The 26,400-nt window shown below is 39.6% G+C and overlaps 2 protein-coding genes across 2 annotated transcripts in view; both read right to left on the bottom strand.

Moving 5' to 3' along the window:
- The window catches only part of LOC137123226 (deleted in malignant brain tumors 1 protein-like), an 82,314-nt gene that overhangs the window by 38,250 nt on the left and 17,664 nt on the right, over window positions 1-26,400 (bottom strand). The window contains exons 16-22 of the mRNA XM_067496612.1: window positions 24,233-24,547; window positions 22,727-23,152; window positions 22,288-22,602; window positions 21,108-21,533; window positions 20,669-20,983; window positions 19,482-19,910; window positions 18,999-19,313 (exon numbers count right to left, since the gene is read on the bottom strand). Coding sequence (XP_067352713.1) covers window positions 18,999-19,313; window positions 19,482-19,910; window positions 20,669-20,983; window positions 21,108-21,533; window positions 22,288-22,602; window positions 22,727-23,152; window positions 24,233-24,547 — 2,541 coding nt within the window. The remainder of the gene's footprint in view (window positions 1-18,998; window positions 19,314-19,481; window positions 19,911-20,668; window positions 20,984-21,107; window positions 21,534-22,287; window positions 22,603-22,726; window positions 23,153-24,232; window positions 24,548-26,400) is intronic.
- On the bottom strand, window positions 10,019-11,400 carry LOC137123770 (pancreatic secretory granule membrane major glycoprotein GP2-like). The gene is made up of 4 exons (XM_067497986.1): window positions 10,835-11,400; window positions 10,578-10,737; window positions 10,396-10,471; window positions 10,019-10,306 (listed from the first exon to the last, which is right to left on the bottom strand). Exons 1-4 carry the CDS (start codon window positions 11,029-11,031, stop codon window positions 10,287-10,289), a joined length of 453 nt encoding a protein of 150 aa, XP_067354087.1. The 5' UTR covers window positions 11,032-11,400; the 3' UTR covers window positions 10,019-10,286.

A 26,400-nucleotide genomic window follows, 5' to 3' on the forward strand; every position in this document is an offset into this window, starting at 1 on the left:
TGATCAGTGAGTCTAGTTTCATGTGTGATCCTGCCCTGCACCAAGACACTGAGTCGACATGACAACAGTCGTGTCATGCACAGCAAGCCTGCCTCCAAAGCCCTGTACAAAAAAAGACTGGTAAGACTGGTTAGTCAGCTACATTTCGTGAGAACTGGAGAGCATCTGGGAAGTTAAAATAACAACAGCCTCATTAAGCTTAACAATCCTTGTTTTCTTCCTCATACCTGCCCTTTTCTCCAAAAGAGACAATGGTGCCATTAGCTGAGGTGCAGGAGCCCAGTGGTTCATCTAAAGAGTGAGAATAGGAGAATACTACAAGAACCAGTATTTCTAACATGAATCAAAACAAGAGGACAGAGGAAAATGAAGAGTGCACATATACAGAGAACAATCTAGAACGAGTATAAAAAAAATCAACTAAAGAATGCACACAATCAGGAGCAGATATAAACAATAACATAAAACAGCACATATAGATTAATTACCAAGACTAACAGAGTCCATAGAAACTGGAGTAAGTCGGAAAAGTTAGCTGGGAGTTCTTCTGAGAAAGGAGGGCAAGGATGGCAAATAGTGAATATTGCTGGTGTTTTAAATAAGGAGCAAACAAAAGCAGCTGAGCGAATGCTGTGGCCAAAAAAAATCAGGTAAGTTGTGACACTTGGGGTTGGGCAGGGAAACAGGGCAGAGTAAGTGCGAGACTGAGAGAGAAACAAATAAATGATACTTGATGTTTACTATTATTTCTTGTACGATTTTGTGGCGACAGAGTTTATGAGTCTGGTTTCATGTGTGATCCTGCCCTGCACAAAGACACTGAGTCGACATGACAACAGTCGTGTCATGCACAGCAAGCCTGCCTCCAAAGCCCTGTACAATAAAAAAGACTGGTAAAACTGGTTAGTCAGCTGCATTTTGTAACAACTGGAGAGATTCTGGGAAGTGAAAATTGCAACACCACCAATAAGCTATACAATTCCTAGTTTTCTTCCTCATACCTGCCCTTTTCTACAAAAGAAACAATGGTGCCAATAGCTGAGGTGTGGGAGCCCGGTGAAAGTTTCTCTAGTGATTGTAAACAGAAGATGACCAGAAACATCCAAAGATTTTCTACAAGGGATGCAACCACAACTACCAAAGCATTACACACTGTGCAACATAGTAGGGAATGGAAGAGGGGTCACATCCCCTGTCCTGACCTATATGTTCCCTAAACTGTCAAAAACAAACTAATACATTAACACTTCAATGCAGGGTTTAAGCCTATTTTGTACAAGAGGTAGCGCTTGTATCTGATTCAGTGTTATGATTTTTACTTAAACTATTAACTTCTGTATATTGAGTGCACATACACCGAGAACAATCTAGAGCGAGTATAAAAAGCAGGTGAGTTGTTGAATGTTGTTTGTTCAGGAAACAAATTGTCGATAACACACTGCAGACATCGAGGGTTTGGCGTCCACAACTGTGGTCACCATGAAGATGCCACTGTTGTCTGTGAAAATTTCCCTTGATGTGTTGAAATCTTGTGTAATTATGTATTTGACACAACTACATTCTGAGCTGAACAGTTATAGAATTTGACATCTTGGGCACATCGTTTTTGTTTTTCACAATTCCATCTCCCTTCCCACACACTTTTCAAATTATATGTTGCTGTGACAAACTCCAAGTCCGGGTGGATTCGTCCACCATGAAATAATTTGGTTTGAATTTGTTCTCTGGAATCTGCTCCTGGGTCAGACTGAATAATGATGTCGTTTGGCATGTTAAGGCTTTAGCAGGTGTCTGTGTAAACACATTGACAGTAAACCTTGTTTAATGCTCTTTTTTTACCTCTATGCTGGATTACTAGTACGTTTGTAAAAATGTTTTTTTTTGTCTTTAATGTACTTCTTGGGCATTGCTGGACATTCTGGGGGCCCTTTTGAACAATCTATCTTTGTGATCAGTGTTTCAGATCAACATCACACAACCTAACTCTCATTCTCATAAATTTTCAGAGGAGTTTTACTATGTATTTAAATTATTAAAATTAACTTACCTGACTATTAACTGCTAGAGCTCATTCACAAGCTCTACTCCCATATACACAGTTTTTATACCTTTAGCCTTTGTCATTGCATGTACCTTTGTACTTGTATTAATACTGTAAATAGCACTGGGTTATGGGAAAGCGCAATTAATTTAATCATATGCAAGGAAGCTAAGTTTGGTCCTTCACCTGAATGTCAAATACTCTCCAGCTGACATAACCATTTAACTGTCAAATAATTTTTGCAAACAACACCAACAGACCAACAACACACATGCCATCTACTCCAGTTTACCCATCCAATTAGTAGTAAATCCTTAACCTCCCTTTCTGCTTCCTTTCTTCTATGCTTATCCTCTCAACCCAGGCACAAGCCTGAGCGTGGCTGTTAGACCTCTCCTTTCATTGTTAAATAGAGAAGTTCTTACGTCTTTAACTGCAATATTATTATATACTCAAAATATCATAATTGCTCTCTACCATAATATCCTTTTTAATACTATGACTCAGACTCCCCAAAGGCCCTCTTGCAAGATTTGTTACCTACAAGTACATATCTGTAAGTACAGCAAAGCTGCACCATTACTACCAAAATGTACCCTGTAAATATGGTTTAACTACAGGGTAAGAGTTACCCTATATGTCTAGAGCCTTAGTTCTCAACCCTGGTCCTCAAGTATTATAGTATAGTATAGTATAGTACATACCCTGCTTGTTTTCTAACTATTCCTGCCTTACGTACACATATTACGTGAATTAGAAGTCAGCAAGGAGTGCTTCAACATCTCTGCCATCATGGTCCTCACTCTGACCCTCTGTCTCAGGTGTATTTGGGTATCTTCTCCATTTTTTGCTAGGACTATATCCTAGTCCTGTGTCAAAGCTCCTCCTTTATTTAATTAGAATTTTAGCTTGGCCTTTCTGTCAAGCAGAGCTTATCCAATACTTTGCTCTTGTTTTTTTCTTCTGAGGACTCAGCATCTTGCCACTGTGCCTCCGCATTTGTTCTGCTGACATGCACCACTGTGGCTTCCCATTTTGGTTGATGATGCATATGGACCCCAGCTTTTGTTTAACTCAGTTCCTTGTCATTGTGGTGCATTGACAAGAGGTGTGGACCCCCTTTTTCAGGTCTTGCGGTTATTTTTTAAATTTCAATAATACCTTTGCATGATTGGCAACATATATTTAGCTGATACAAAAAATTTTTCTACCCTCATCCCCTCTTTTCTGCTTTCTGCTCAGTAATGACTTTCATCTCAGCTGGAAGTTCTGGTGAAGGTCCTTGGCTCCACCACCTCACCCTCTACAGTGTAGATTGACCAGTGAGGATTGGCTGCCTTATGTGCAAAAGAACCCAAAATCTAAATGACCTTAATATGAGCATCAGGAGTGATGTTGCACTGCAGCACCATCTCAGTATTTCACCTCCAGATGAGAACTACCTACAATATCTAGGCAGATCATGTAGAAGTACAGCTGATTTCTTTAAATTTCTTAGAGGTTCAGTAGCTATTATCTCTGAGTATTTTGCGCATAGTAGGTTCTGGTTGTCTTGTTTACACCGCTATCTGTGAACCTCTTACTCCCAGTCAATGTGCTGAATGCTGGGTTTACCTGATTGTAGCAATCCTGACTCCTGTATTTTGGACTCTGGTATTTTGGTAAATGTCTTTTTATTAGTTTACTTAGCCTTTTCTGTGTGTTCATCTGTTTGGTAGTTTTTACCCATGTCCTATTTCATTTGGTGTGTTTCTGTTTGTTAGTTTCCTAGTCTTTTCCCGTGTGTTCATTTAGATTTATTTTTTCATATCCTAGTCTTATTTTATTCCTGAGCCTTTTGTTGTGTTAATTTTGGTAAATTATGTCTCCCTCCTGTTGTCCACGTTACTTCTATTGTCATCTTTTTTTCTATTAGGTTAACTTCCCTAGTGTTCGGTCCATTGGAGAATTTGTGTTAGTCTTATCTGCCTTGAGCCTGTTTCTTTGTACCCTCTTGTTAGAAGCGATTTCAGTTTTTGTTTAGTCAATCCCTCTCAGTCTCCTCACTTGGGTCCACCCTTTACCATACTTGTGATAACGATACCCAGTGACATTAACTATTCTGTTTGACAGCAGAGGTGCTGATCAGATCCAATAGAGTTACAACTGCAGCAGTTTGTGGACCCGGAATTACAGCCAGTGCAATTTGAAATAGGTCATTGGACTGTATTTCTTGAACCAGAAGTTTGCATTAAGACAAAAACTGACTGAAAGTTTCTATACCAAAACTCTAAGATGTATACTACTACTGATCCAAAAGCACTCGAAAAGTCAGCTCCAATATGCTCAAACTCCTATAAATAGGAAGTTTTAGGATTCTGTTTTGTGGAACTAATAAACAAAATGGCAATTAAAATTTTATGTCTTACACTAAAAACCAGGGTTGTTATCAAAACCAAGACCAAGTCAACACTGCAAGATCAGACAGATCTTTGCAGAAAACCTTGACCAAACTCAGTAAAAACACATAGAACTAAACGATTTATATATTATACTATACAATGTTCTGAGGTCTCAGTCAAATGGTCTTTACTAGAACTCTATTAAAAACACTTGTAAAAGTAGGTTAATATTTTATTTTGAATAGCGTCATTTTAATAAGTAAATTGAAATACATTTGCCACTGTCTTAGAAACATTTCTTTGCCAACAAAAAACAAGTCTGTTCTTTTATTTTAAAAGAACAGAGCAACAAAAAGCAACAACAAAACATCGGGCAGGTTGGTAGGACCAGTAGCTGCACACTGGAAGACACACAGCTTTAAACCCGGGGACACCTGCAGAAAGGGACACAAAGAGGGGGACAGAGAAGGACAAAGACAACTACGGGAGAAAACACACACAAACCTTCCAAAGCTGCCTGTGACAAGGTAGGCTGACACGAAGGACCCCATGATGTTGGTTCCACCGATTGCCAGCAGTTCCTTGTTGGCATCAATCCTTTAGTCATTCTGACTGGCTGAGAAGAAATATTAAAATCAGACAACAGCCATTGAATATACTGGTTGTTGAGAAATTTCAAGTGATTGTAAACACGTGGTGACCAGAAATAAGCTACAAAAGATGCAGCCACATCTACCAAAGCGTCACGCACTGTGAAAAACAGTAGAGAATGGAATAATCTGAAAACTGTCCTGTTCCTTGTCCTGGCATCTACTATCTTGTAAAAGGCACCCTTTATTCCCAGAGTATATTAAAAACATAAACGGCAGGACTCCCACCAGGTAATCCACAGACTTGGAGCAGAACTGCAGATGTGGACAAATTAAGAACACAGTGGATAAATACAGAAACTATGTACAAATTGATAGAAAAAGCTTATATTACTTCCGTTACTGTGTTTGCTACAGAGGATTTCACTACATCTCTATAGATTAAAACTGCGAAACTATTGAAGGAATACATAATGCTGTGTTTATGGAAGAATCTGCTTTCTTGTTTATTTTTGGCATCCAGGGGCTGGGCTCTGGCTGCTCAGTAACAATGTGTTCATTTAGATGCTGTTGATGTAAAGTAAAGTTTGTTCTGTAAAGTCTTATCTGGTGCTGTTCGTATTAGTAACAACCTACAGTAAAAGGTTTTGGATGTGATTTAAAGAACTTTAAAGAAAAGCTTTGAGTCCACCTGGCTGCATTACTAAACATTAATTTATCTCAGATGTGTCGCACAGTCTTCATATCAACCAAAGATGTCACAATTATCCATAATGATGAGTCTAATATCAAAGTGCTCTACTGTATATTACACTTCAAAAGTTTCGTGTTTTTCTTAAGTTGCATCTGGTATAAAATGTCTCATAAAGGCACAAAAACAAAAGTGTCGTGGGGTCAGTGAAACACCATTCACCAAATTCTTTAAATACTGTACTAATGTACTATCAAGAGATTGTATCAGTATGAAAGACTTGCAACTCTCGCCAGTGTTAACATGTTGTAGATGCTGCATATTTAATTAATGATACTGTTTATAACAAAGAGCAAAACAATCACTTTTGGATATTTTTTGACCAGGGCTCTTCAAGCACATCACTGACCAAATGAGCCCTGAGAGTGACCAAACTATCTGAAAAAAAAAAATCAGTAGCTGAGAGTTCACACAGCAGTCTGTGTAGATACAATGTGTTTAATTTACTGTGTTGCTTTAAGCTGATGTTGATTCACATGCACTTCCCTTCATAATGTAATACCAACTTTGGCTGATTTAAAATAAAATTTTTACAGAACAATATGTCTAAAAATTAGATACATTGTTGAAGAGTCAGTACTGTAAATTACCTGTTAGCCAGTCAGGTGTTTTGGGGGAAACACGTTGCAAATGCAGTCATTTTAAATTTTACTATGTTACATGTATCAATAACAGTACAAACCAAAATGTCTGAGCTACAACAAAATCAACCGCCTTTACTTCTCTACCTGCTGAAGTAAATAACTCAATAAAACACTTAAGGTTTTATGATGGAGTCCCTGGTCAATCAAATGCTCTGTCCACTTGTGTCACTGGTCAGCACCATTCAGGATTAAATTATCACTTTTCAAATTTTTGCAAAATGCATTTTCACCACACAGGTTTAAGAAATAGAACCAAGATAATAGATTATTAGGTTTGTTCAAATAATAGGATTCTTGTATGAGCAAGCAAAATGTTGTTGAATATATATTTTTAATAAATGTCTAAATGTAAATACTGAGCTACAGGCAGAGCAGTAACACTTTAGTTACTAGCAGTAACACTGCAATAATAAATGTACTTTTATTAACAAAACTTCATGATATACAATAGTTTTATTAGAACAAAAAATAGAAAAAGGAGCATAAATAGTCTCACTACATACGATAGGAGGGAATCTAAACAATAAACAGGAAATCACTCTAAATGTGGAAGCTAAATCTATAAACAGAGATTTGCTCACTGGGACACACTACATCAAAGTTTACTGGTGAAGTTACTTAATTATCTACTGTAAAAGCAAATGAAAATGACAAAAAAAAATCTAATGCAAACAAAAGTTTCAGCAATAGTGAAACATCTGTTCTAGTAAAACCATAAGTTAATCCAACATCAGTTTTAACAGTTTTCTCAAAGTTTAATTTTTTATTATTTTTTTCGGTTTATCCCGTGAGTTCAGGGTCGCCACAGCGGATCATCGTCCGCATGTGGATTTGGCACAGTTTTTATGCCAGGTGCCCTTCCTGACGCAACCCTCCCCAATTTCTTCCGGGCTTGGACCAGCACTGCACAGCTGGGGAGGGTAATGGACTGTTAGGGGTTCAGTGTCTTTCCCAGGGACACTTCAACATATAGCGAGACATATAACCACTCACTCTGTGGTCCGTGGACAACTGCCTTTACCAACTGAGCTACAGCCGCCTCTCGTTTTCTCAAGGTTTAATAATACAATCTTATTCATGTGTTGAATAAATCAAGCTTCAGCTTCAGTGTTTACAAAAGGAAGCTATTGGAAAATATTTTATTGTCAGTGGCAGCCCGGCATTAGCTACAAGGTCCTGAGTTTGAATCTCTGACCAATCTCTGAATCTGTATGTTCCCCTTGTACTTGCAGGTATTCCTGTTTTCTCCTACAGTCCAAACACATGCTTGTTAGATTAATTGGTGACTCTAAATTGCTCTTGTGTGAGATGTCTATGTCAGTGTAATGTCTGTTTATGTGGGACTCTGCGTTGACCCTGAGATAGACTGGAGACCTATCCAGGGTGTCCCCGCCTCTTGCCCAATGACAGCTGGGATAGGCTCCAGCCCCTGAGTGACCCTAATAAAGAAAGTCATTACATATAATGCATGGGTAGTATTGTCAGTTTGTCAGCTTCCAGCCTGTCGATGTCCATAAGTTGTCTTTTTTTGCCTAAAAACAGAAGAGCAATTTTGCATTTTGTATTGGTTATAATATAATTATATAGCTATAATTCACCTCAAATAAAAAAATCTAGTAAATTTCTTCTGAATCAGTTTATTCTTAGTACCTTCTGTCTGCCCTCTAAATATTAGGTTATTTATGGAGCGATTTTCCATATTTTTCAATTTGAGAAAATACAACCCTTAAGCTTGTTTACGTCTGTTACCATTAAAGTCTCATTATGGTAGCTCCCAAGTTAACACTGGAACCTGCCCCCTACCCTCCACAAACATACAGATGGAGCGGCCCAAAACTGCTGTCCTCAGCTGCCTGTCAGGAAGTAATAGGAGCAATAACGAAATTGTATTTAGCATTTCCCATAGGTTATTTATTTCTTAGTTACAAAAAAAGTTAAAATGACTTTAAATACTGAAGTTTTAAACTTCAGTTGTTTCCTGCTGTCCCTGTGCCAGGTTGTTGTTAAATGAGTCCGCGAGTAGATGAAACAATCTGGGAGTACGTCTTGTGAAGGCGTACCAACTGTTTTCTTTTTGCTTCATGCTGTAGCATCAAAAAGCTGATTGAATGGAGACATCATTACTGGAGCAATGCTGCTTCGTGTTTTAATCAAACTCCACATTCAAAGTCCGAATCAAAATGAAGAGGCAAGATGAACACAAAAAAGCTGCATTTTCTGTCATTATACTGTTAAAATTAGTGAGCAATTCTTGCAAAGATGGAATAGTTTATGTCAAGATAGGTCCAGGAAGGTTTGAACATGCAACCTCCTGCATTAGAGCTTCGAATTAACCAGTGGACCTCAGCAGCGTTTCAACATAGGTAATAAAAATGATGTGAGAGGAGGCTGCGTCCCACTGCTGGAGTCTAAAAGAGAGAGTGGTCGAGCGGGTAGAGGCTGAATGAAGAGACAGAGCGGTGTTAACAAGAACTAAGCAGTAAATCTGAAAGATAAGACCTGATGGTTTCACTGTGATAATCACCTCCACCCCTGCTCTGTTGGTTTGTAACCCGCGGCCAGACACACAGAGCTGAACCTGGATTCATGTAGTGTTAACTGAGAGGAAAACAAAGAGCTACAGTACACTGAGGGTTTTTGATGGGACAGAAAATCCCACCACTGATCAATGCTCCACCTGTCGGATCAAAACAGCGGTGCAACCTGATTTTGAAGATGTGGTTTACAGGCGCCATCAAGGCAGGTTTGAGTTCATTTAGTCATGTTGTGAGGTCGACATTTATTGGAAAGTCTGTATAGTACGTCCCCTATCCGACAGGACTCGAGCATGAGTGACGCAGCAGTTTTAGGATGCTCCATATGTAAAGCAGCACTGGTCCACAGAAAGGGACAGAGAGAAAAAAAGTAGTCGGTTTTGTTTCTATGAGGATAATTTTTGTCAGCTGGTGTTGTATTGAAATGCTTTTTAAAAAAAGTTAAGTTTATATTTTACCTAAAGTATTAAAAGTAAAAAAACGTTTGTAATGTAAAACAAAACATTTTAAAACTTAATTTAAAACTATATATATATATATATATATATATATAATCAAATAAAACCAAAACAATAAAAACAACAATAAAACAAGAACAGGAGTTCATGTTGGGTCAAACACCAGTGAATAAAAATGCATTCCCAGATGACTTTTAAAAATATACAAATAAGGAGCGACATGGCCCATACACCTTCACTTCTGTTTTCTTTTCATTAGGTTCATCCAGTCCTTGATGTCTTGAAGACATAACAGGAGACATTTACTTGAGAAAGTGTCCTTCTTCTTTAGCTGCATATAGATCTGGCTGAAATCTAGCTGAATAAAACATGTTCTTACTTTGACAAGTAGAAATGTCAGTGGGTACACAGAGAGAACATTTTGTGTGTATTTGTACGAGGCTTCAGTATGTCTGTAAAAAATAAAATACCTTTCCTTTGGATAGATTCAGTTGGATAGATTCAGTTCTAAATTTGATTCAGATCAAATTGAGAAATTTTAGACTAAAAGTTATGTAAACGTGGTTTAATTTGTTCTTATGTATGGTTCAATAAAAACTGAGATTTAATATCACTTGCACATATGATCAGCAATTTATTGTATAATATAAAAAACTGTCATTGGATCAAAAGAAAAGGCTGAACTTTTGTTTACATGTTGTTAAAACATTGCTAGAATCAGTGCCTTAATTTTAGTATTATATAATCATGTAATTAATGTGTGATTAAATTTCATCATACAATGTAGGAATTAAAATCTCATGAACAAAAAAGCATCTTAATACCAAACAACAGCTTATCAGAATACAGAGCAGAAGGTGTTTGTATCATTTCTTTTTGTTGCCAGTTCACTTAGGTGCTTTGTCCCCTGAAGAGAAATGAGAAGAAATTAATTAATTGTATACAGATTATTGTGCTGAGTCATCATTCTAACATAAGTTCATAAATGATACTCACACATGATTGTTCCAATGGTGATGGGCTTCATAGTAGCAGATTTGGGTGCAGAGCGATTTGCCGTAACTCTGCAAGCCTACGAGGTGGAAAAGGGAGGAAAAAAATACCATAAAAACCAGTGTTTAGAAAGTTTAGAATATGGACTGAAAACAAAGACTGATGCAGTGAAATGTGTGACTCACTGGAACACAGGAGGAACTCCTCTGGTCACACAGGCTGAGGCTGCAGTGAAGATAAATGGCTCTGTAATTATAATTGAGCAGGAAAAACAGGGCAGAGAAACGAGCCTGGAGGGATGAACCATTCTCAACCACTGACACCTGTTGACGGTCAGCAGGGCACCTGGCAAAGCGAAGGGAGCGTGTCATCAGGGCCATTACACATCACAGTACATTTAACTTTTCCCGCAAAACATCTGCTGCAGCTCAGGAGAACTTACTTGTTTTGGATGAAAAAGTTCCGAATGGGATCATTAGGGTTTGTTGAGTGAGTGGCGTAGCAGTCCTCCAAAACAACTGCAAAGCTTGAATCTATCTCTTCCACAGAGACCCCCACATACAGAGGTGCACCCACTGGAAGGGTGATCTCACCAGCTGGATAAACCTCAGTGAAGATGGAGTTACGGAAGAGAGACATGGAGGCACTGGGTTTGCTACCTGAACCCACAAGAGCACCTTCCAGCCTGGTAAGAAAATGGTATGTTTTTATTATGACAGATTATAGTTATATCTGGACATTTGGTGAATATATCGGTAGAAGGTGCTGAGGTTGGAGCTGCCAGGCAGGAGGTCTACAGGAAGACCAAAGAGGAGATTATTTAACAAGACACTGAACCCCCAACAGCACATTCCCCTCCCCACCTGTGGTCCAAGGTCCAAGCCCGGTAGTCCGGTAAATTGGGGAGGGTTGCGTCAGAAGGGGCATCCGGTGTAAAAACTGTCTCAAGTCAACATGCAGACAATGATCTAGTGTGGCGACCATGAACTCACAGGATAAGGCGAAAGGACAAAAAAAATAAAATAAAAATGGAATATACTGAAGTGCATTTAAGATGATGGAACACAATTTATAGCACTTCAATATTTTATAAGATACATGACACCAACTTGTGGCTCATGTCTCATGGTTGGATATTTGGGCCCTGCTTGGACATTCTTGTAAACATGTAAACACATTAACACACACTGTCTGTTTTCTGGTGACTCTAGAGAAAACTGGACTGTTGTCAGAGACCAGATTTGTCTTCCCAGGCATCAAAATGACCAGCAGGGTGAGACAAAGCCAACTAAGGGTCACATGCCCTGTCCTGACCTAAATGTTCCCCAAACTGTCAAAAACAAACTAATACATTTACACTTCAATGCAGGGTTTAAGCGTATTTTGTACAAGAGGTACCGCTTGTATCTGATGCTAGATCTAGAGCAGGGTGTCAGCCACCCTGTCCAATGCACAAGGCAGATTAAACACACAATAATTAAATGTACATAGTACTCTAAAAGGCATTAAAAGTGTACAGGGAGTGCCCTCAACACATCCCCTAATCTAGTCATAGTAATACAGTATATCTACCAATTCTGTCTTATATTCAAGGGAAGGTTTAGATCAGCAGCATCACAGACAAAATTATAATGTTTGGATTACTTAGATCTAGATGTGGCAAAAAAAGGAAGCTATCAAGGGCTGCAACCAGATTTCTTCGGAGACAGGCAAAGAAAACCCTTAAGTGACTGCAAAAGACCTTGAGAAAGACTTGGTAACAGGCACTGATGTTTCATTTTGCACAGTATGGTGTGAACTAAACACTGAAGGTTTTTATGCCAGAAGTCCAAGATGTAACTAATACAAATCCAGACCTTGACTGAAAAACAAAAATTGGCTCAAATATGTTTAGAATCACATAAAGATTAGAACCAACCTTTTAGGTTCAGAGGTGCTGTATTGGATTGCATTAGATTGTGCAGGTGTAACTATTGTAATGAAGTGGCCAGTGAATATATCATCTGCCCAACCCTTTTATCAGACATTACAATGGACACATTGTTCAGGTTTTACCTGGATAATCACGCCATTGGGCTGCTGGAAGCTTGGCCAGTTCTCAAATTGTGGGTAGTGTTTTTAATCTTGAGAACAAGAATCACCACTGTGATGTATCTGATTTGACTCCATGTCTAACTTTGGTGCTCTGGTTGCTTAAGGGCTGATCCTGACAATTTGGTTACCTACAAAGTACCACCATGAAATGAAAAAGCCTTTAACCCAACCAGAGGATCAAAACCAAAACACAGCACTGGTCTTTATATTTCACAGTTGAATCTTTCTAAAAGTGTAAAACACTCACTTAAACACAGTCCTGCACAGAATATGACGATACCTTTATCTGGGGTCTGGCCATATTGTAGAGCAGCAGGGCTCCAGATACAGCTACACCTCCTATGATGCTGTACTGTACCTGCCAGAAACTCATCAGGAGTGTCACAACAAAAGGGACCAGGTCCAACTATGTCGGACACACATGAGCATCATGAGACTTGAAACACAAATGCTTGAATTTTAATGTTGTGTTTTCAAGGTCTGAAATGTGCTTGGATTTTGGATAAAGTGCTTGAAAATAAATACAATAAATAGTTTGACTGAGTAGTTAGTTCACTTAGTAGGTGGAGAAATAAACTATTCTAAAATTAAAATTGTTACACCTGGGTCTGCTCTTGTGACTGATTGGTGAGTCGGGTTTCATGTGTGATGCTGCCCTGCACCAAGACACTGAGTCGGACATGACTGTGCCAACATTCCAGGGGGTTGTTGTTTTAAAGAGAGACGGATCGTAAAATAGAAAGCATGGATAAAAATTCATGCATAGCCTTCTGCAGAAAAGACCTACAGCTTTTGATCATAGGAGAGTCTGCGCTTCTAAATCACATGAAAGGTGTGATGTAGTATGTGTGTTTATGCCCACTACTAGCTGGTGAATTCAGGCTTAATGATTAAGAGGCACTGTGTGTGTTAGTGTGGCAATGCTAGTATTGCTTATCAATTATGACTCCCTCATTTATGGAATATAAAGTGAACATACCCAACGTTACTTAACAGTAATGGTAATGTTAGTAATTTTGTGCAACTGAAAAGTTCCGCAAACGTTATCCCACTGCATAGCTGGCCAACTTAAACTGACTAAGGCTATAGCAAAGTGGAAAAATTATAATATAGAAATCATGGCAGAGTGTCATAGGAGCCACCAAACAGATGACAGCAGCCAGGGAAGCTTTGGGGATGTAGAAGAAGGCTGGCACGAGGAATGCCAGTGAAATTAACAAAATCACAAAGACACACACAGAAAATGTGAAACACAGTGATTTTTTTCACTTCTGAATTATATAGTACAAACAAACTCAGCAGAAAAACATTAATCGGAGACATAACTGCTGGCAAACAATGATTTACATTTAAAAATAATAATTTAGAGATTTTTTTGTTTTGAATGGTGAGAAATGATTGATGTGTGCAATAACATACAAATTAGACAAGACACAACTCTGGTTCGCCAGGTAGAGCAATTGTTCACCACTACCAGGGTTGTTGGTTCGATCAAGCTACCCCTTGAGCAAGACACTGAATTGCAGTTCAGCTCCCGATAAGTGTAGTTCAGACTGACATTGCTGTTATCATGACGTCAAACACTCACCAAAAGCTTTTGCAACAGCAATGCTCTCCAAGAGACTCCAAGAATACACAGCAAGCCTGCCTCCAAAGTTCTGTACAAAAAAAAAGACTGGTAAGACTGGTTAGTCAGATGCATTTTGTGACAACTGGAGAGATTCTGGGAAGTGAAGATTGCAACACTAGGCGACTGTGGCACAGGATGGTAGAGCAGTTGTCCACCAATCTCACAGTTGTTGGTTCAATCCCCGGCTCCTCCGGTCACATGTCGAAGTGTCCTTGAGCAAGACACTGAACCCCAACTTAGTTGCTCCCGGTGAGTGTTGGCCAGCTGCATAGCAGCTCCCCCATCGGTGTATGAGTGTGTGTGTGATTGTGAGTGTGAATGGGTGAATAAGAAGCAGTGTAAAGTGCTTTGAGTGCCAATAGGTAGAAAAGCGCTATATAAGTGCAGACCATTTAACACCACCATTGGGCTATAAAATTCCTAGTTTTCTTCCTCATACCTGCCCTTTTCTCCAAAAGAGACAATGGTGCCATTAGCTGAGGTGAAAGTATCTCTAGTGACTGTAAACAGAAGATGACCAGAAACATCCAAAGATTTGCTACAAGGGATGCAACCACAACTACCAAAGCAGTACACACTGTGCAACATAGTAGGGAATGGAAGAGGGGTCACATCCCCTGTCCTGACCTAAATGTTCCCTAAACTGTCAAAAACAAACTAATACATTTACACTTCAATGCAGGCTTTAAGCCTATTTTGTACAAGAGGTAGCGCTTGTATCTGATTCAGTGTTATGATTTTTACTCAAACTATTAACTTCTGTTTATTGTTCCAGCATCATGCAAAATAAGAGTACAGAGGAAAATGAAGAGTGCACATACACCGACAACAATCTAGAACAAGTAGAAAACAAATTAACATAAGAATGCACACAAACAGTGAACGATCAGGAGCAAATATAAAACAAAAGAAAAAGGAGCACACATATAGAGTAATAATCAGATTGCATAGAAACTGGAGCTAGTCGGAAAAGTTAGCTGGGAGTTCTTCTGAGAAAGGAGGGCAAGGATGGCAAATAGTGAATATTGCTGGGGGTTTAAATAATGAGCTGACAAAAAGCAGCTGAGCTAATGCTTTGGCCAAAAACAATCAGGTAAGTTGGGACACTTGAGGTTGGGCTGAGAAAAGTGTAGAAGAATTCATTGAAACTTAGTAGCTGGTTACTATTTTACACATGTAGAAAAAGAATACTCACAGCAATAACAATGTCAGAAACATAGCAATATATAGTAAGTGAAAAGGAAGTTATACATATGACTAGAGAATGATCTGTAATAGTCTCTACATAGAATCAAACCACCTGTCTAAAAATAACCTGTCTAAAATCTGTAATCTATCAGTATAACCCTCAAAAGAAATAGTATAACAAATGCCCTGTAACATAAGTGGTGCTGTAATGCACAGATCACCAAAGACTACATAAAGATGATTTAATTCAGAACAGTGTACTTATATTCATCTTTGAAAGTGTACATGTTACTCCTGGTTCCCTTGTAACCAGTAGACGTGCACTCAACACATCCCCTAATCTAACCATAGACTGACATCTTTTAAAATTCACAGTCACAATAGAATTGTGTTTCATACCATCCTTACAAATTATAGCAGGTAGAAAAGAACAACACAACTCAACATTATTTGCTATGTTTGCCTTTATTTAATAATTGACAGTACAAAAATGTGAAGTTAAAGTCACGCAATATTAACTGTTAGGGGAAGGGGGCACCATTTTGTGTTGTTTCTCCTGCCTTTCTGTTGATGGAGTCAGAGCGTCAGATGCATTTTAGCACTGTAGCAGGCAAAGGTTGCCAGACCACATTAATCAAAAGTCAACATGGTGTGATCTAATTTCATGTTCTCTAGATTCAGGTAGGAAATGAGGTGAGATAGCGTATGATCTAAAACAAAGGTCCCCAGCTGGAGTCAACCCAGGATCACTGGAGCTCATCTTTTTTGTCCCCTAACACTGGCTTTGTCCATCAGCACATATCACTGTACCACACTGCCATAAAACTGAAGATCACATTGTCTTCCAAGGTTACTGTGGAAGACAAAGATGTTTTATGACAGAAAAAAGAAATTTTTACAGTTTGTTGTATTATTGCGAGAAAACAAACATCTGAATAATCTATTTACAATAGTTTCTATTATTAGTATGGGCACTAATATTTTTTTATTATATTTGTATATTTGCTTGCCAACATCAGTGGAGTCTATTTTATGCACCTTTTCCAAATACAGTATACGTAACCCACCTGCTTCACTTAAAACTAAAATAAAATACGAAAAAAAGAGTATTTTTTTTGCAGTAATCCAGCATAGAGTTTTAAAAAAAAGAGCATTAAACAAGGTTTACTCTCAATGTGTTTACACAGACACCTGCTAAAGCCTTAACTTCATGCCAAACTACATCATTATTCAGTCTGACCCAGTTGGCAAGATTCCAGAGAATGCATTCAAACCAAATTATTTCATGGTGGACAAATCCACCCGGACTTGGAGTTTGTCCCATCGAGATGGAATTGTGAAAAAAAAAACCTGATGTGCCCAAAATGTCAAATTCTATAACTGTTCAGCTCAGAATGTAGTTGTGTCAAATACATAATTACACAAGATTTCAACATATCAATGGAAATTTTCACAAACAACACTGGCATCTTCATGGTGACCACAGTTGTGGACTCCAAACCCTCGATGTCTGCAGTCTGTTATCGACGATTCGTTTCCTGAACAAACAACATCATCCAACCAGATGGGTCCACTGCCTTGTCCAAAAGCTGCATTGGCAAGTGCTGAACGAGCTCTTCCACAGCCCAACTGTCTGCAGACCACGTTGGCATCGTTCAGGTCCCAGCCATCATCACACACTGTCCCCCACTGGCCACTATTGTAGACCTCCACTCTGCCAGAGCAGCGGTTGTCAGAGTTGACCAGCCTGACTGGTGAAGCAGCTGACAAAAACACATGCAATAGACCACAATGATTAAAGATGGACTTTAGAGACAATAACATTTTTGAAAACTGATAGAACTGAATACTGCTGATAGGCCTGCAGTCAAACACTAGAGCACAACACACGCTTATTTCTGAAGTAGGTTATTCCTAAAATCCTGTAATCTAAATCTTACACCATAGAAAGTTTGTTACACGGTGAAACTTCGGTGGCTGTAACATTTGTATTTACCTTCACATACAACTCCAGCATCCTCACTGTGACCACAGTTGTGAGATCCAAACCCTTGGTGCCTGCACTCAGTGAGTTTTGATTCGCTACCTGTACAAGTGACATCATCCAACCAGATAGGCCCTGTGCCCTGTCCGAAACGTGCACTTTGTGGTGCTGACAGCACCCTGCCACAGCCCAGCTGTCTGCACACCACCTGAGCATCAGTCAGGTCCCAGGAATCGTCACACACTGTCCCCCACTGTCCGTTGTGGAAGATCTCCACTCTTCCAGAGCAGGAGCTGTTTGCCCCATTGGCCAGAAGGACCTGTCCTTCTACTGCTGTACTGTTGTCCACTGATGATGTGGGAGTGACACTGGTGGTGGTGATGTTCTGAGGTCTTGCAGGTGTGGATGGTGAAACTGTGCTGTTGGTACCTGGGTGAACTAAAAGAAAAGCCTGTGTGAACCCACAAGACCACTTCACCCTGCAGTGCACCCATCACTGCTACGGATACACACTGCTTATTTTCTGATGTAAGTGATTTTCTTATTGTTAGACACAAATATCCATTTGCCGTCTTCAAACAGATTTATGTATCACTGAAGATTTGACCTATTCTACTACAGAGAGTTTTTATTTTGTGTGTAATATTGAAATTCACTGATAACACTATATTTCCAGTTATATGGGAAAAATAAGAACTAAATAAGGATAAAAATGTATAGAGGGAGAGGGTGACTGGCACTGAAACTTGACTAGAAACTGGTCAATCACAGTTTCTTTCAATCTTGCTACTCAAAAAAGATTTCAATTTTTTATCATTATCAATGTGCCACACACTGATATTGATCTAATCATGTTGCTTTCCCCTGTATTGTACCTTGACTGCATTTTATCGTAGCTATTAATAGCAGTTTCCCTTCTATTTTTATCATCATCACATTGAACTTTGACCATCGTCATAATTATTATTGTTCATTGCATATCACTGCTGTTTATTGTGCGTTATGTTTTATTAATATTTAATGTTGTTGGACTTTTATTGCCACAGTTTGTGATGGAAAAACAAGTATGATTAAATGATTGCATTTTACTCTTAGCATTTTACCTAGTTATAATGGCAACTTGTACTCAGTGTACTTTTGAAGGATGTTTAAATGTTGTTCAAACGTTGTCTCATAAACATGTTTTGTCTTGAAGTGTTTGCAGAACTCCTCCAATGTCAGTTATTGTCCATCGGCAGACTATCCCACACTGTAGTGACACAGAGTCACTCTATGCTCACAGGAGCTTATCAAAGTGCTGAAAAGGGAAAAGGTTTGCATAAAAGGAGAAAAGGGCTGGGGGCAGTAGCCTGATGGTGGAGAATGTTCTGCCCAGCAACAGAAGGTTCTAAAACTAATGTGTGATGTATGAAGTTTAGAACTGCATACGATAGAGGCTTGAAACTCTGTCGATGTAATTCTCTCTTGCAAGATAATAAAACCTGACATCCTGAATTTTGAAGCTTCTTTACTGATTACACTTGAAGTGTTTAAGATAGATATTGTCATTGTTGCCAAGACACACTTTCTTTGGAATTATGTTGGTTTTCATCTTTCCTTCCTTCTTTCTTTTTAAGCAGAAATCAATTGTAACAAGACAAAGCACATTTCCTCTGCCACAAATACAGTTCTTTGAATTTTGACTCATGAACATTGGATAGAAACATTTACCTTCACAGATGATGCTGGCATCTTCATGGTGACCACAGTTGTGGACGCCAAACCCTCGATGTCTGCAGTCTGTTATTGACAATTCGTTTCCTGAACAAACAACATCATCCAACCAGATGGGTCCGCTGCCTGGTCCAAAAGCTGCATTGGCAAGAGCTGAATGAGCTCTGCCACAGCCCAACTGTCTGCAGACCACGTTGGCATCGTTCAGGTCCCAGCCATCATCACACACTGTCCCCCACTGGCCACTATTGTAGACCTCCACTCTGCCAGAGCAGCGGTTGTCAGAGTTGACCAGCCTGACTGGTGAAGCAGCTGACACAAACACATGCAATAGACCGCGTTGATTAAAGATGGACTTTAGAGACAATATCATTTTTGAAAACTTTGTAAGATTGTTCCTAAAATCCTCTCATCTAAATCTTACACCATAGAAAGTTTGTTACACTGTGAAACTTCAGTAGCTGTAACATTTGTATTTACCTTCACATACAACTCCAGCATCCTCACTGTGACCACAGTTGTGAGATCCAAACCCTTGGTGCCTGCACTCAGTGAGTTTTGATTCGCTACCTGTACAAGTGACATCATCCAACCAGATAGGCCCTGTGCCCTGTCCGAAACGTGCACTTTGTGGTGCTGACAGCACCCTGCCACAGCCCAGCTGTCTGCACACCACCTGAGCATCAGTCAGGTCCCAGGAATCATCACACACTGTCCCCCACTGTCCGTTGTGGAAGATCTCCACTCTTCCAGAGCAGGAGCTGTTTGTCCCATTGGCCAAAAGGACCTGTCCTTCTACTGCTGTACTGTTGTCCACTGATGATGTGGGAGTGACGCTGGTGGTGGTGGTGATGTTCTGAGGTCTTGCAGGTGTGGATGGTGAAACTGTGCTGTTGGTACCTGGGTGAACTAAAAGAAAAGCCTGTGTGAACCCACAAGACCACTTCACCCTGCCGTGCACCCATCACTGCTACGGAGACACACTGCTTATTTTCTGAAGTAAGAAATTTTCTTATTGTTGGACACAAATATCCATTTGCCTTCTTCAAACAGAGTTATGTATCACTGAAGATTTGACCTATTATACTACAGAGGGTTTTTATTTTGTGTCTGTAATATTGAAATTCAGTGATAACGCTATATTTCCAGTTATATGGGAAAAATAAGAACTAAATAAGGATAAAAATGTATAGAGGGAGAGGGTGACTGGCACTGAAACTTGACTAGAAACTGGTCAATCGCAGTTTCTTTCAATCTTGCTACTCAAAAAAGATTTCAGTTTTCTATCATTATCAGTGTGTGTGCCACACACTGATATTGATCTAATCATGTTGTTTTCCCCTGTATTATATCTTGACTGCATTTTATTGTAGCTATTAATAGCAGTTTCCTTCCTATTTTTGTCATCACATTGAACTTTGACCATCATCATAATCATTATTGTTCATTGCATATCAGTGCTGTTTATTGTGCGTTATGTTTTATTAATATTTAAATGTTGTTGGACTTTTATTGCCACAGTTTCTTTGGAATTATGTTGGTTTTCATCTTTCCTTCCTGCTTTCTTTTCAAGCAGAGATCAATTGTAACAAGACAAAGCACATTTCCTCTGCCACAAATACAGCTCTTTGAATTTTGACTCATGAACATTGGATAGAAACATTTACCTTCACAGATGATGCTGGCATCTTCATGGTGACCACAGTTGTGGACGCCAAACCCTCGATGTCTGCAGTCTGTTATTGACAATTCGTTTCCTGAACAAACAACATCATCCAACCAGATGGTTCCGCTGCCTGGTCCAAAAGCTGCATTGGCAAGAGCTGAATGAGCTCTGCCACAGCCCAACTGTCTGCAGACAACGTTGGCATCGTTCAGGTCCCAGCCATCATCACACACTGTCCCCCACTGGCCACTATTGTAGACCTCCACTCTGCCAGAGCAGCGGTTGTCAGAGTTGACCAGCCTGACTGGTGAAGCAGCTGACACAAACACATGCAATAGACCGTGTTGATTAAAAATGGACTCGATCCTCTCATTTAAATCTTACACCATAGAAAGTTTGTTACACTGTGAAACTTCAGTAGCTGTAACATTTGTATTTACCTTCACATACAACTCCAGCATCCTCACTGTGATCACAGTTGTGAGATCCAAACCCTCGGTGTCTGCACTCAGTGAGTTTTGATTCGCTACCTGTACAAGTGACATCATCCAACCAGATAGGCCCTGTGCCCTGTCCGAAACGTGCACTTTGTGGTGCTGACAGCACCCTGCCACAGCCCAGCTGTCTGCACACCACCTGAGCATCAGTCACGTCCCAGGAATCGTCACACACTGTCCCCCACTGTCCGTTGTGGAAGATCTCCACTCTTCCAGAGCAGGAGCTGTTTGCCCCATTGGCCAGAAGGACCTGTCCTTCTACTGCTGTACTGTTGTCCACTGATGATGTGGGAGTGACGCTGGTGGTGGTGATGTTCTGAGGTCTTGCAGGTGTGGATGGTGAAACTGTGCTGTTGGTACCTGGGTGAACTAAAAGAAAAGCCTGTGTGAACCCACAAGACCACTTCACCCTGCCGTGCACCCATCACTGCTACGGAGACACACTGCTTATTTTCTGATGTAAGTGATTTTCTTATTGTTGGACACAAATATCCATTTGCCGTCTTCAAACAGAGTTATGTATCACTGAATATTTGACCTATTATACTACAGAGGGTTTTTATTTTGTGTGTGTAATATTGAAATTCACTAATAACGCTATATTTCCAGTTATATGGGAAAAATAATTACTAAATAAGGATTTAAATGTATAGAGGGAGAGGGTGACTGGCACTGAAACTTGACTAGAAACTGGTCAATCGCAGTTTCTTTCAATTTTGCTACTCAAAAAAGATTTCAGTTTTCTGTCATTATCATTGTGCCACACACTGATATTGATCTAATCATGTTGTTTTCCCCTGTATTGTATCTTGACTGCATTTTATTGTAGCTATTAATAGCAGTTTCCTTCCTATTTTTGTCATCACATTGAACTTTGACCATCATCATAATCATTATTGTTCATTGCATATCACTGCTGTTTATTGTGCGTTATGTTTTATTAATATTTAAATGTTGTTGGACTTTTATTGCCACAGTTTCTTTGGAATTATGTTGGTTTTCATCTTTCCTTCCTGCTTTCTTTTCAAGCAGAGATCAATTGTAACAAGACAAAGCACATTTCCTCTGCCACAAATACAGTTCTTTGAATTTTGACTCATGAACATTGGATAGAAACATTTACCTTCACAGATGATGCTGGCATCTTCATGGTGACCACAGTTGTGGACGCCTAACCCTCGATGTCTGCAGTCTGTTATTGACAATTCGTTTCCTGAACAAACAACATCATCCAACCAGATGGGTCCGCTGCCTGGTCCAAAAGCTGCATTGGCAAGAGCTGAATGAGCTCTGCCACAGCCCAACTGTCTGCAGACAACGTTGGCATCGTTCAGGTCCCAGCCATCATCACACACTGTCCCCCACTGGCCACTATTGTAGACCTCCACTCTGCCAGAGCAGCGGTTGTCAGAGTTGACCAGCCTGACTGGTGAAGCAGCTGACACAAACACATGCAATAGACCGTGTTGATTAAAGATGGACTCGATCCTCTCATCTAAATCTTACACCATAGAAAGTTTGTTACACTGTGAAACTTCAGTAGCTGTAACATTTGTATTTACCTTCACATACAACTCCAGCATCCTCACTGTGACCACAGTTGTGAGATCCAAACCCTCGGTGTCTGCACTCAGTGAGTTTTGATTCGCTACCTGTACAAGTGACATCATCCAACCAGATAGGCCCTGTGCCCTGTCCGAAACGTGCACTTTGTGGTGCTGACAGCACCCTGCCACAGCCCAGCTGTCTGCACACCACCTGAGCATCAGTCAGGTCCCAGGAATCATCACACACTGTCCCCCACTGTCCGTTGTGGAAGATCTCCACTCTTCCAGAGCAGGAGCTGTTTGTCCCATTGGCCAGAAGGACCTGTCCTTCTACTGCTGTACTGTTGTCCACTGATGATGTGGGAGTGACGCTGGTGGTGGTGATGTTCTGAGGTCTTGCAGGTGTGGATGGTGAAACTGTGCTGTTGGTACCTGGGTGAACTTAAAGAAAAGCCTGTGTGAACCCACAAGACCACTTCACCCTGCAGTGCACCCATCACTGCTACGGATACACACTGCTTATTTTCTGATGTAAGTGATTTTGTTATTGTTGGACACAAATATCCATTTGCCGTCTTCAAACAGAGTTTGTGAGGATTCTTGTCTAAGAAACCAAGTTAAGAGATGCCGAGAGAATGTATAATGGTGGAGGGATTCTATTACTATAAAGGAAACAACATAAAATCACTCCAAACACTGAGGACAGAAAGAGTACACTATGATCAGGCAACAAACTAAACAAAAACAGTGAAAAAAGACCTATGTGTTGAAGCTCAATCTAAAGAATACAATACAGGGCTGCAGAACCTAAATATAGGAGAGGGAGAAAACTACAGAGCTGAACATGAACAAGAAAATGGGCCATCTGTGTGAACTTAAAGAGCGTAAACTAATAGATGCCAGGGTCAACAGAGAAACAAAAACACAGGACTGATCTGGAATGGTTAATGACAATTATCTAAAAAAAGTGTGCATGTACAGAGACTGGTCAAAAACAGATCTAACCATAAATCAGACATTGGGTATATACAGAGGCAGGTAGAGCAGGAGTAAACAACTAACTAAAGTGAGGATTAAACAGAAACTGACAAGTTGGGATTAACTAAGGACCACACCACAAAATAATCAAATAACCCAATACTGAACAGAGGCAGATAGGCAGAGATACACAGACAAAAGCTTAGATCAAAAAATGAGAGTCCAAAGGAAAAATCAGCTAGAACAGGACAGGCCATAGTCCAAGCAGAAACCACAACATCCAGACGCACTGATAGTGTAAAGAGACAATCTGGCAGAGGACTGTCGGGAGAGTCAGGATTAAACAGGCAAGGAACAGGTGAAAACAATCAGGGCTGAGGAAGAGTGGTGAATTTGCTGAAATGGGTAGACAGCAAGTGGGACAGAGGGACGACAAAATAAAGGCTAGGAAACAGGAAGCAGTGCTGGGGAAAACAGAGTGAGAGCACATTTCCTCTGCCATTAATACAGTTCTTTGAGTTTTGACTCAAAAGAGACATTTACCTTCACAGATGATGCTGGCATCTTCATGGTGACCACAGTTGTGGACGCCAAACCCTCGATGTCTGCAGTCTGTTATCGACGATTCGTTTCCTGAACAAACAACATCGTCCAACCAGATAGGTCCACGGCCTGGTCCAAAAGCTGCATTTGAAAGTGCTGAATGAGCTCTTCCACAGCCCAACTGTCTGCAGACCACAGTGGCATCGTTCAGGTCCCAGCCATCATCACACACTGTCCCCCACTGTCCACCATTGTAGACCTCCACTCTGCCAGAGCAGCGGTTGTCAGAGTTGACCAGCCTGACTGGTGAAACAGCTGACACAAACACATGCAATTTGCTGTAACATTTGTTTTTGCATGTTGAGAAGTACATTCATGTCACCATTTACTTAGATAATAATCACAGGCCATCCATGTATTAAACAAAAGAACGCCACGGAATTGAAATTCAAACCTTCTTTGAAAAAAATATACAATTACACAGAAATTATGTCTCATAGGGTCAAACCAAGGATGCCACAGTGTCTGATAGTTTACCTGAAGTGCTTCCTGTAAAAAGCTGCAAGGTTTGAAGCAATAATAAGCCCCAAGACACCTCCATATTGGACCACATCTAGGGCACAAATCTTCTGTAAAAGACAAATGAGATGTTACATCTTCAAATGTTGGTGCCAGGTAGTTTTTTTCCTTGCCAGTCTTTGTACTTACCTTTTCGAAATCCAACAGTCAATGAAAAAACTGAAAGTGGAAAAACTCTCACGGGGGACTGAATTTATAGGCCTGCCTCTGTGTTCAAAGGACAGTGCAAATAATCATTGGTGGGAAACATAAATCAAATAATTAGATAACGTCAAAAAAGCTACTTATTAATCAGTGACACAAAATAATGCAATTTAACAGAATTGGCAGTGAATCTATATGTGTGAGTTAAGTCATCTATCTGAGTCAGTAGCGTCAGGTCAGGTTTTATTTGAAGTTGATCTTGACCTCAAAATGAGCTTGTTTTATCTGTTGGATTTATTGTGTGCTAGTTCTTATCATTATTTACTGATATTATAGTGCTCTACCAGTGTTTAACACATTTCCTTATTTGTGTTTTATTACTTCAAGGTAAATGATCAAACCAGTGTATTATTATATTACAAAAAGTACTAAATTATTTTTACTAAATATATTTATAGATGTATTAAATGTGTCAGTGTGATAATTAAAACCAAAACTACACAACAACACTTGAAAGAGTCAACAGACTTGACAAACTTGACTTGGAGGGGTTACATAAACATTTTTACAGGACTCACATTATTAATAACATGCATTGTTACTATGGAATGTACATGGACAAAAAATATAATTGGAAATACAACTATGCAATCTTTTTTTGCTATGTCTTGATTAGCAAACATGCCTGTTAAGTAGTAATGTGGTCAATTGGACTGAGTCTTCAAACAGGTAGAAAAGGGTGTGGCTGAATGGGGGTAATTGCAGAGTGGAGCGAGACAGTTTTCTTACCGTGTTGTGAATATGTGGATAATTTGTGGACCTGTTCAATTTATTAGCCAAAATTCTTTGTCACATTTTTGTCATTTTTATTTTGTAAGTGCATTCTTGAATTTTCCCTATTTGCAATGTAGATAATAAAACTTTTGGTTGCACTACAGAAGAGGAGTCAGTGTGAGCTGTGTGTGTACTCAAAGGAAGAAACATGTCAATATAAGGTTTACACTCAAGTTCTGGAACCTACAAGGATGATCCATAAACTGCACAAGCATATTTCAAGATACATGACATTAACTTGTACCTCATGACTCAGAGTTGGATATTTGGACCCCGCTGTTGATTTGACACTACACTTTATTGACCTGTAACCTGGAAAATATTCATTTCTTGTAAGTGGTATAATAAAAGATTTTATGTGGGTTTTATGACACTAATGTGTTAATATCAGGGTTAAAACAAATCTAAACGGTTTCTTTTTTAATTTCAAGATTTCAACAAACTTTTTTGATCCCAAAGGAAAATTGTGTTGCCTTGCCTGCTTTCTGCAGGAAAAGTAGAAAAGAAAAGAAAACACCTCAAAGCACCTCAACCAAACCAAGGACAAGCCACATAAACAAGTAAACAACAACAAACTACTGAAATACAACAGAAAACAAAATAAGGTAAAT

The sequence above is a fragment of the Channa argus genome, chromosome 3 (genome assembly GCF_033026475.1).
Source record: "Channa argus isolate prfri chromosome 3, Channa argus male v1.0, whole genome shotgun sequence".
In the NCBI taxonomy this organism is placed as follows: domain Eukaryota; kingdom Metazoa; phylum Chordata; class Actinopteri; order Anabantiformes; family Channidae; genus Channa; species Channa argus.

What these genes read in the sequence shown, in the direction of transcription:
- LOC137123770 (XM_067497986.1), bottom strand. Translation starts at nt 11,031, where the DNA reads ATGTCTCTCTTCCGTAACTCCATCTTCACTGAGGTTTATCCAGCTGGT. An exon ending in AACTTTTTCATCCAAAACAA is followed by an intron (nt 10,738 to 10,834) that starts GTAAGTTCTCCT and finishes TCGCTTTGCCAG; the next exon opens with GTGCCCTGCTGACCGTCAAC. An exon ending in CACCATTGGAACAATCATGT is followed by an intron (nt 10,307 to 10,395) that starts GTGAGTATCATT and finishes ATTTCTCTTCAG; the next exon opens with GGGACAAAGCACCTAAGTGA.